This window comes from Clinocottus analis, unplaced genomic scaffold (genome assembly GCF_023055335.1).
Source record: "Clinocottus analis isolate CAN_PGR_092001 unplaced genomic scaffold, fCliAna1.0.p SCAF_21, whole genome shotgun sequence".
Taxonomy (NCBI): Eukaryota; Metazoa; Chordata; class Actinopteri; order Perciformes; family Cottidae; genus Clinocottus; species Clinocottus analis.
Window position 1 is genome coordinate 9,465,974 of NW_027175943.1, and position 11,759 is coordinate 9,477,732.

An 11,759-nucleotide genomic window follows, 5' to 3' on the forward strand; every position below is an offset into this window, starting at 1 on the left:
TTCGAATCAATGCCAGGTCGACTTTAGATTACAGTAGCAATATAATTATGCTGATTCAGAAATTGACACTTTTTAAACAGCAGAAGATTTCAGCATTTCTAGAATAAACGTACAAAGTTAGATCATAGTTTGCTGATTTTTAGATGTCATGTGGGGTCAAACATTTAGCCCATCCGACACGGGATAACAAGACACCATTGAAGATTAAACAAATACATTTTCACAACCAAGAGCAACCATACAAAAAAAATGTAAATTATAAAAATAGATGTAAATGATGTACAAATAGCACTCATGAGGCAGAAATGCCCCTTCCAGAGAGATATATTTATATTAAAGGATATTTCATTACCGAATGTGTGACTCAAAAATGTCTTGTTGTCGCTGGTCGAGGGCGAGCTTGTTTCATTCTTTGTACTGTTTGGTTGTTTAAAAAAAAAACTGTATTTCTGATTTGTATCTAAAAAATTATAATAAACAAAATAACTACTGCAGCTGCCAGATGAAGTATGTTAGTATATAGTACTCTCTAAACTGCACTGGAGGGCTGTACAAGTAAGAAACATCCAAACAATTAAAAGTTTGTACCTCAAAATATTAGTTTACTTTTGTTGATAAAGATAAAACCTTGATGTGTTTTTTTGTTTGCTTTCCTTCTGTACCACTCTGACCGACATGTCAACACTTGGAACAGAAAATAAAGTGTATAAGGGTACAAGTGTACAAGAGTACAAGTAGATCTACTCTATATAAACTAAAGCATAGAGCAATAAGTTAAACAATAATGTTAAAAGATGGGAGGCTTTCAATCACACGCATTCAACTTCTCTGAAAATAAAGTGTAATATTTGTGTGTCGGATATTTCTCAGTCATCGACCTAATTTTGTCAATGCCGATTTATCTTACAAGTTTTTATTTCTCACTATATTAGCGAGAATGGTTTTAGGGACCACTGTGAAACAAGCTATGATGTCGCCGAGCGTTCAAAATGAACACATCCTCTGCAGTTTTTAAAAACGCGACATAATGGAGGTTTCTGACAGCAGCTACTTAAAGACAGCGTGTGACCCATTTGGCAAAAACCCATAGGTACGATAAACACAGCGTTCATTTTAGTCAGGTATAATGAGCCGATAAAACGTTGATAAAATATATGTTCGCGCTTCCTCCGTTAACATCTGTGACACACTTACACTCACAGCTGTATACGCACTAAGAATAGTGAGCGTCTCATCTGATATCATCTTCGGCACAAAGAACATCCTTAAAAATACTCTTAGAAGAAAGTTGTCGCACACAAAGACACGGGAGTGCGCAGGAGTCGGTGTCGAACTTTCAGTTTATTCATTTCCAATTCAGTTCACCTGTCAGACTTGATGCCAGTCGCAACAATTTTATTGCACGAAATTTTCAGTAGAATTCTGACAGAGTAACAGATGTTCATACTTTTCAAACGGAATCTTAAAAATTATGATAAATAAAACAAATGAATAAGACTGCTTCAGAAATGCCCAAAGAATAAAAAATGGAATGTCTTTCACATATTTGGACAATGCACAGATAGTCAATACAAGATCACAAATAAACATGTGCGTCTGAGTTGGCTGCATCTTATTCTAGCACAAAAAAAAAAAAAAAAGTTGTGAAAACAAAATGAATTGAACGGAGCTTATACTGGCCAACATTCTGTATATGTATGGCAGATCTAATTCGACCCCATTTAGTTATATTCTTACTAAGTAATCTGACAAGTCCTTTCTATTAAAAACCAAAAAAACACCTTTATCTTGAGTATGCCACCTTATTCCTAAGTATCAGGACAAACTGTAGTTTCATTTCTTTAAAACAAGTCTAATCTGTAGTTAGCTTCCCTTGCACTTTAGCTCCACCTTTAGCCTAAATAGGGAAACTGCAGTAGGACGGCTTGTCCGGCTTTTAGGGTGATTTTGTCCAGGCTGACTGTGGAGTCCACCTTCATGTCTGGATCAGTCGACAGAATCACCGTGGCCGTCTCTGGCAGCTCCACTCCTTCTGCAGGAGCAAAACGAGCACATTGTCAAAAACTAAGCAGCGACCATTAAACAGCGTTAACTGGGCGAGAGCCGTCTGTTGAACTTGCCTGTGGGCGGCAGTTTGAGTGCGAGCAACTCGTCCGCTGACCCCCAGTTGACAGCCGTTATGTATCTCTCGCTCTGGTCCCACACGCGGACGAACGAGAGGGAGGAGGCGGAGGAGACGAGCGGGTAGTAGTCTCCGTGGAGGAGGGCGCGCTCCTTTGCTCGCAGGTCACTAAGGGATTTGAACCACTTCTTTATGGCGATGCGCTCCTTCCGCTCAGCCTGTAAATGTGACAATTGTGGACATCTAAATTGGAATGCCGTTTTTTTTTTTAAATATTATTTTTGTTGCCGTTAACGCGCTTTTACCTCCACAGTCTCATTGACAGCAGCGCCTTCAGCAGGTTCCTCCTCTATGTCCCAAACCATCTTCGGAGATTTGTCACCCTGACGAGGAAACAAAAGAGGGGTGAGGCAAAAAGGACACACACACACACCGAAACATTGGGGAAGATCTCATCAGCTGTGTATCTCACCACTGCCTGAAGGCCGATCTCGTCTCCGTAGGTAAACACTGGGGTTCCAGGCATGGTGAACAGCAGGAGCTGGTAGAGACGTATCAGGGCTGGAGTCACTGCATGTTTGGACAGCTGGTCGTGTTGGGCGGCGCCCAGACCCCAGCCGAGGCTTCTCTGCTGAGAGTGAAGTGTGTCGATGGCCATGATGCGCTCCACACCTGCACGTAAGTAAAATCATCTCAGGCAATGCGTCGCAACTGGTTGGTTTTCACACAAAAGACAATTGTTGGCGCCAGATATGGACAGAATGAGCAGATAAAAAACATGTGTTCTGTGTGTATAGACTGGTGCACTTCAGCCTACCTCCTTTTTTACTCGTGAGCAGGTCAGAGAGGACCAGATTGACACCCGTGGTGTTGACGAGCTGGGAGACCTCAACAGCCGGAGTACCTTTACCAACCACACCCATCAGCAGCCTGAGAAAAGAAAAATGTTGATAGGAATAGAAGTGGTTTTAGAGTTTGAAGGTACAATAAGTTGTTTTAGAAAAAGCATAGAATAAAGGAGCAGCATTTTGGAATATCGCCCCTCGGATTTTAAAACCAAATTTGATTAATTTTGTTGGTCGATTGTCATTCCCCAAACCCTCCACAAGGTGTCGCTTCACAAGAAGACCGTGTAATAGCGCCATTGACCTGGAAGCCTTTCTTGTTAATCTACTGGACCCCACCCACAGTCCCCTGCACACCTGGAATGCTTTTAATCTCCACCGTCTCTCAGGAAACATTGATGTTATTTGTCCTGACATTTAAAGTTACATTCGCACAAAAAGAGATCAGAGGTGGAGTCTTTCTTTTCTTTCTACATTTGTTGGGCCAGATTTACTACAGAAAGAAAGCAAGTGAGAAACCTTCCACTATAGTTACCTCTTCTTTTCTGCTTCAGTGCCGTTGATCACGAAAGCGGCCTGCAGCTTGGACCAATCAACAGAGTTGGTGGCAACCGTGAGGTCCGATACCTTGATGCCATCAACTTTGAAATTCAGCCAATACTTTGCTGCAGCCTGGAAGAGAACACGAGTGCTTTAGTCACAATAGAAGCAAGAGCGTGTCGCTGACGTGGATCTAACTGGCTCACTTCAACACACTTAAAGGGAGCGAATGAGTCAAGGAACATAAGTGGACATAAGTGCACATGTGTGTATGTGTCCTACCGTGACTTTCTCCATCACAACATCAACGTCGCCAGTATTGAACCAGGGAAGAGTTCCATTGTAGTTTGGAGTCAGGTCAAGCACCACAGAAATGCCTAAAAGGAGATTTAAACAAATAACGGTAAGAAAACATCTGTGATTAAACACATCCTATTATCTTACTATTAATTGAGAATGTCTTCCAACATTAGGGATTCTCCAGAAATGTTGGTTTGAGCTTTGACGCCACAAAAAAAAACAAAAAAAAACAACATAATTTTTGTGTGAAGACCTACCCTTCTTGTGGGCCTTTTCCAACACAGCAGCAAGGGCCTTCTCGGTTCCCAGGGTCGGGTCAATTGCTTGAAGATTCAGGGCGGGAAGTCGGTTGGCCTGGGTCACGTGAAGGGGGCCGAGAATCAGACCTTTCACCTTCAACTTATTGATGTCATCCAGCTTTGCCTCGACACCTAGAGACAGAGGGTTGGTGTGTGAAAGGCAGCAGGGTCGGAGGTGCGGGGTGGAGGGCAAATGGCTGGAGAGACATTTAATGCTTCAAAGACAGTACAGTTAAAAATGCTGTTCTTCTAGCTCGGTATTGACTCAAGGCATCAAGGCAGGAGCATGTGAGTGACCCCCCCCCCCCCCACACACACACACACACACACACACACACACACACCCTCTGCTGGCCATGTAGAGTCTGAGCACAAGGAGATCCTTATGTGAAAACACCAACGAGTCACGTGTGGTCGTTGGAATTCGGCCCAAGGCCTGTTGGAAACCCGAGTGCGCCCCAAGTATTTCACTTTAAGAACAGCGGTACAACCTGTCATTACGGTCTGTCGCTTTAAAAAAAAACAACTAAAAAAACAGACATGCTTAAAACCGCAATTGGAAAAGGAAGGCTTAAAATTGTGACAATGTTAAGTGGCATTTGGGGAGAAATAAAAAGAAGTTCTTAAAAAAATTGGAGCGGCCAGTGGTCGCTAAACCGTGACCTCAAACCGGAGCAGTAGAGATATGAAAGAAATGTCTTAGTCAGTGACTTAAGGTCTAAAGGACATGAAACATCGGTTAGCCTAGTCAGCAGTTTGGTATCTTGCCAGCCGAAAAAGACTTTGTCACAAGACTTTTCTCATGTGAATAAGCAGGGGTCACCACAGACCAGACCACACATTGAAGATATTCTCAGATCCTTTTTTTAGGAGCTGGGTGACGTCACGCGCAAAAAAAAAAGGAAGAGCAGCAAGAAAGGGCGTCACCATTTACATTAGAAGTCCAAGATTAACCCTGTAAATACATATTCACTAAAAACATTTTTAAAAAAAATAAAATAAAAAAAAAAGATTCTACCTTCAATTCCTTCAGAGAAAGCTTCAAGATCAGAGATCTGGTAGAGAGGTCCTTCGTTCCACCAGTTCATCTCAGGGATGGGTTTGCAGCGAGGGGCCTGGACAATGATCACTATGGCTCCAGCCAGCATGCCCAACCAGCCCAGCCAGAACAGGACGAGAAGGGCCCAGCGGGTTCGGACCCATCTATACACAAAGGATGATGGTAGGGGGGGGGATTAAGATGACACCAATGCAAGACCCATGTTATTTTCTTTAATTAAACAAAAGGTGTTTATAGCAACTCTTCTCTTGCGGCTCTTACCCCGGAGTGCCAGCCACCTTCATCAGCTCCTCCTTGGACAGGCCGGTGAATGTAAGCTCGTCCACTGGGACCTTCAGTTTGACGGTGCCATTTTTCTCCACCCCTGCGGCCTGGCCATCGCCCGTCATGGGCTGCTTCTCCGGGTCCAGCTCATTCAGCTCCACATCCTTCATGTCGATCTCTGCTTCTTTGCTCATGGTCAAATCAAGTTAATTTCTGGAAGAGGCGGCAGCGTAGATAACAGAAGGGGAGGGGTACATTAATATTGATCTCTTATCTTTCTAACATTATTGGTTAAATGTTTAGTCACATCGTATGTTCAGCACTGGGGAGCTTGTCAAAGTCACCTGTTACGTACAGTGCCTTCCAGTTAAGTTGTTAAAAATAATATTACACTTGATAAGTATAGCATTACATAGGTTTTTGCAATGTTTGACTAAACTGCTCAATTTATATAGAGCGCTACTGATGTCTTCAACAAAACAGGCTCCAAAGACGACTTTGTGCATTTAATAACTTTTTTTTTCTTTTTTTTTTAAAAAAAAAGCAAGATTCCCGTTTGGACTTGTTTACAAAAAGAAAAAGAGCCCTCAAGGTCGAATCCGGTTGGTTTTAGAGCAAAGGCGTGCAAAGTGCACGAGAAGACGTCAGCTAACCGGGTCGCGTGATTAACCGAAACACCGGAAGAGCAATTGGCCGCCGTTTTGTTCTGTGACGTGTCCATACATTGGTTTCACACACACACACAACTCTTAAACTGAAATGTCTGCTGAATTGGTGTGTAAACGTTATTTAAAAGTCCAAATGGACCTGCGCCCTCCCAAAAATACGCTTTGCTCTCGTGCCATTTGTCGTCTCCATGTATGATGAAATCGAGCCCATGCTACGTCATCCGCTCGTACACGAGGCTCTCAAACCGGTCAAATTCACATTCACACGGCGTTAAGTTTGTTCTGTGACCGCCAAATACGATGAAGTTTCGTTAGATTCAACATTACCTGTTTTTAAAAAAGGCCGAAGCAACGTAAAGTCCGTCCGTGTTTTTCTTTCCCCCCTTTTTCGCGGTCGTTAATTCTCTGGTCTGTGATATAATCTTGGAGCAACAGGCAGGCTGGTGTGTATTTGTAGCTGCCTGGTTTCTCCGCCTACCGAGGGACGACCCAATAGTCTCTCTCTCTCTCTCATTGGACCACTTATCTGTGCCCGCTTTATCCTATAAACCCGGCTACACGTCTTGGGTCCTAATGTCAGGGCGACACAGGTTTAGGCTGAAAAAGAAAAACTGAATGATTGGGTTTGGTTCTGCAAACGTCTACTTTGGATAATATAATCAGTTGCATAAGCAATGCTGATGACCAGCTGATTAATGGTGCACTCTTTTGTTTAGTGGAGATTGCCTCTGTTCCTCTATCTAATCTAATTCACCCCCCCCCCCCTTTCCCATTCCCTTCTCTTGTATGCAGACTTCATCCGCTCACTCACTGAGTAATCTATTCAATCTGGTATGATTGTGCTCTCACTATAGTGCTATAGCCAATACAACATCAAAGGAAAAACCTTTTAGACTGAATTCGCATGGCCTTTCAATTTATATTGTATTTGTATTGTTACATGTGTGTTAGGTCTCCGAACACATGAGTAGTCTATATAGACAAAATGGATGCAATGAATGGTTAGCAAGCAATTGATTAGAAGTATTGATGGAAAACATACCTTATGTGTCTCCTAAACCAAGTCCAGATAAAACCATCTAGATTGTTACCATTAAATGGCCTCCAAAAAAACTTTAAAAAACAACAACACCTTTTGTCTGTGAGTGGCTCTTGAAATAGCTCATATAAAAATGTCATGTTGTTGTTGTTGACATTGCTGATGGTTTGATTCTGTATCTGTGCTCTGAGGCCTTTCCCAGCTGCTGCTGACCTTCATGAAGTTACAGCAGACTTCTAGGAAATGTCGTGGACATAAAGCACTATGATATGTTCCATGCCATGTTTGTCCATGATACAGTCTGCACTGCAGTAATATATATGTTGATCTCAGTAAGGGACAGTATGCAACCTGAGATTAAAGGAAAGCACACATGCCTCGACATGACGAAGTGTTAATAATTCTCATATTCCTGTGTGGTGCATCTGTTGTAAAAATTCAGAGGGTCATTTTTTTCAAACGCTCGTGAGTAAACATCTTTATGCGACGGGTTACTTCCGAAGCGCCCTCCACCACTTTGCTCTGGTGGGACTGTATGTACGCTTGTGCGTGTGTGCTTGTTTTGTGGACGCCTATTTCTGTGTTCAGTCTTTAATTTGCATATTTTCTTTGAAAATATCTTGTACGACAAAAAAGATGCAAAAGAAATCCACATTTTCCCACATTTGTTTTTCTTTTCTGATTTGAGCATTTCATCAGACTGTTTTTTAAGAATATGTAATAGTTTCCTAATACGTACACAGTACGTTTAGTAGAAATTCTGGTCAAATCAATTCAATTTGTCAATCATTCCTCCAAATCAAAGGACATTCTAATGAACTATTTTTACTTTCACCAGGAATAATGCTGCTGAGAGCGTTCAGGTTTATTCTCAAACACCTTGCAGACAGTTTAACACAAACACATTCACAACACCACATTTATAAATCCTTTCTAGATTTGTGTCAGAGGAGAAGATGTTATCCAGTAGGGTTTGTGGACCTATGACAATATAATCTGCCATAACCCATCATTTGACCTCTATTACTGTGACAAGTTTTGTAAAAATGTAACAACATGATGCGACTGGCAGTTCTACAAAAATGTAGAACTGGAATCTTTAAAAAAAAAAAAAAAAATGTTATGATAATTTGACCTTAGAACTGAATATGTGTGGAAGCTCCGTCTCATGGTATAATATAGAAGCTCTATCCTCAAAACAAACTCAAACACACACCACCTGTTCCCGTTTTTAGCTCGGCCTGTAGAGCATGTGTGTTTGGCAGAGTCGGGTCGTAACAGAGCTGTTGACTGCTGGCTGATGTGAACACACTGTGCTGTTGGCTGTTGATGATGGTGGACAGACATGAGAGTAAAAACAGGGAAGGGACACTCCATTTCTAAGTTCTGCATCATACCTTCTCTTTTTCCATAACGTTTCATCTTTTCACAGACTCAAGAAGATCAAGGGAGTAATGTTTGGGGAGACCTCTGTTTAAGATAGAGATTGGAGGGGACACAGAGCAGTGGCTACATGACTCAGCAAACAAGTGTAAGGAGGAGTGGCCAGGAGAAAAATAGAAGAAAGGCCAGACAGAGGGAGAGAGAAAGAGACGGAGGCTAGGATGTCAAAACATGTTTGTGAGTTGGGGGTGTTGCAAAACTCTGAACAAAATTTGAAACAGAAGATTATTTAAGGACAGACAACGCCAAGCCATGGCAACAACTTCCCCAAGTATTTACCCAAACGTCGTCCAAGTCCGTTTGAGTCTTCACATTGCCAAAAAAAAACAGAACTAACAGAAATGCACTTGAGTCACAACAATGGAGATAAAGCCGCAGAGGACACGGATGAAATAATTCACTCCGAGACTTGTTCCATTGCAAAGCCATAATGCTTTGCTTGTGCATTCAGCAAGCATGCAGAGAGAGAACTGGGGGGGAGCCATAGTTTCTGCATAGTTTTGGAGGCAGCAGAGGGGATTACTCTGCATTACACCACACTGGTTCAGGGTCGCAGTTTCAGAAACACACAACAGCTTATTTCCGGTATCAGTGAAGCTATTTTATTTAGTTTTATTGTTATACACAATAATATTGGATAAGTAAGATTATTACACAAAGTATTGGATTTTACTTAAAAATGTCGGCCTATAGATTGTTAACTGAGACAAATACGTCGTGGGGATTAACATAATGGGAAATATGAGTAATAAACTATTCCTTTTTGTGTTCTAAAATCGCTAAAAGTTAAACTTTTAGTGCAATCTGCGGGTCCCTGTAATGCTCTCAAACAAATGTACAGTCCGCAGCGCTGGAGGGACACACACTCACACACATGAATACACACACAGGGCCTCACTATAAATCCCTGTCTGATCCCTCAGAGAGAGTTTATTTTGCAAGACAGCGTGAGCTTGAGAAAAAGAAAAAAAGAACTGCAAAACTGACCTGGACCAGTTTAGACCAGTTATGCTGAGGTCTTGTGCTTTCATCTCATTGTCTCAAGCTCTGTCCCAAATAGTTCAAGAGAGAAGTCTATATCAACGTTGCACTGATATTCAGTAAATCATTTCCGGAGAAAGTTACAGGTTGAAACATACACACAATCAGTCATGTTCGGTGTGCTTCATAAAGAGACTTTGCCAATGTCGTGTATAATTACATTGCTTTCATTCTACAGTCGGTCACCATACCTTGCTTGTACATTTTAATAACTTTTCGACTTCCAATCTCTCCGTGTGTCGTCCTCTCTGTGATGTGTTGCCTCCTGTGATGTGTTTTCCTGTCTTTGTTCCCCTTGTGTGGCCTAGTTTTCTCTCACAGACAAAGGGGGGACTGTTAACGATGGAAAGCTTCCCTCTCTTACACTTTACTGGCATGAATGGAGCGCTAATATGAACCGAGCCGACAATAATTGGTTCACAATTGTACATTCACTGCAGACATGTGTCTAGAAGTATAGAGAAGAGGGAATCAGCATGCTAAGATACAAAAAAAAACCCTCCCGCTTCCCCCTGCCCCCCCACCCACAGCTCTTTCAGTCAGCAGGAAACAATGGTTGCTCGTTATGTAAGAATGCACCTTGATGTGAGAAGAATGCAGAGCAGTTTATTTCAGTGATGCAATACTCTCTCTGGCCCTTCAGCTGCAAGAGCAGAGTGGCGCAGCGGAAGCGTGCTGGGCCCATAACCCAGAGGTCGATGGATCGAAACCATCCTCTGCTATTTTGATGTTAATTTACTGTCAGTGTCACACTAAAGCTGTTTGCACTTGCTATGCATTCCATATATCAGCCATATGCACCCACAGCTTATCTACCTCTGTGTGAGAAAGTATAAAAAGATGTCATAAACAGTAATTACTACTTACCAGTATTGATATGTTGGAAGTCCCGCATTCAGAATGCTATAATTGCTGTAAATCAAAGTACAAAATTATTAACCACTTTGGAAATATTATGATATAATTATAATATGATCACATCAATGATAAATTTAAAAACATTATATACAGCTCGGAGAGCTTGTGGATTTTTCTTGTATTTGTTGATAATATGTTGTATTATTCATCTGAATCTGCAAAGTAACCTCAATTATCCAAACATGGAGTGTAAAAAGACCAATATTTCCCATCATAAAGATAGTAGAGTGTATTGTACCTTAGTACATTACTTGAGTTAAAGTACCACTGGTATATAAACACTAAATTGTACCCTGAACACTCACGAAACATAACCGGTTTTTGAATCTGCAACTGAGCTTGTCAGATTTTTTGCCAGTCAAGCCAAACCAGCCGTCTAGGTTATCTCAGATTAAACATTTACCTCATTTGTGTGCGTTACACGTGTTCCGTTCAATTTAACAGGCAATCACCGGAAAAGAAAGCAGCACCAGTGACCTTTGAGCTCCAGCTGTTAAGTATAAACTTACACTCAGGCTATATCTCGCTCAAGGTCTTGAGGTTTTGATGACATATTATAAAACACAGATAAGAGGATCTTCTGAATAGATTAACCATTTCCAGTGTCCTTATTGTGCTGTGAACAAATTAATTAAATTAAAGAAACAAATAAATCGAATGATGTCCTCTGACCTCAAAATGATTGTGTCGTAGTAGGACACAGCTGGGATATAAATAACAGCTTGGGAAAGGTTTGTTGAATGCACAGCTGGAAGTTCCTTTGCGTTAATGTCCGTGTTTGCTCTCTTTGTTGTATTGTTTCAAACAGGGCAGAGACGAGGTCTTTTTTTTATGTCCAGTTCTTAATTTAGCATCTTTGACACAGAGACGATTCATCAGAAAGGTATCGTCAAACAAAAGTTATTAAGAAATATGATTTATGTATTAGAGTGTACAAGGGCATTAACAATATATATATATATATATATATATATATATATATATATATATATATATATATATATATATATATATATATATATATATATATATATAGAGAGAGAGAGAGAGAGAGAGAGAGAGAGAGAGAGAGAGAGAGAGAGAGAGAGAGAGGGTGATTTCAACAGGTGTTTGACACAAAAGAACAAAAGTAGAGAAAGAGTACTGTCTTAAGGCATTGGTGTAATGACATGTTGTAGCTAAAATATTATTCAAAAAAGATTATCATGTCATTAACCAAG

General features: G+C 41.1%; 1 protein-coding gene and 1 non-coding gene across 2 annotated transcripts; one reads left to right on the plus strand and one right to left on the minus strand.

The window, feature by feature from the left end:
- Positions 1–1,322: 1,322 nt before the first annotated feature.
- Positions 1,323–6,560, minus strand: slc3a2a (solute carrier family 3 member 2a). The gene is made up of 11 exons (XM_068588393.1): positions 6,426–6,560; positions 5,428–5,643; positions 5,125–5,309; positions 4,065–4,238; positions 3,790–3,884; positions 3,503–3,639; positions 2,940–3,052; positions 2,595–2,794; positions 2,428–2,505; positions 2,121–2,340; positions 1,323–2,032 (listed from the first exon to the last, which is right to left on the minus strand). Exons 2-11 carry the CDS (start codon positions 5,622–5,624, stop codon positions 1,893–1,895), a joined length of 1,539 nt encoding a protein of 512 aa, XP_068444494.1. The 5' UTR covers positions 5,625–5,643; positions 6,426–6,560; the 3' UTR covers positions 1,323–1,892.
- Positions 6,561–10,271: 3,711 nt separating this feature from the next.
- On the plus strand, positions 10,272–10,343 carry trnam-cau (transfer RNA methionine (anticodon CAU)). The gene has a single exon. It is a non-coding gene; the product is annotated as a tRNA-Met (tRNA).
- The last annotated feature ends 1,416 nt before the right edge of the window (positions 10,344–11,759 follow it).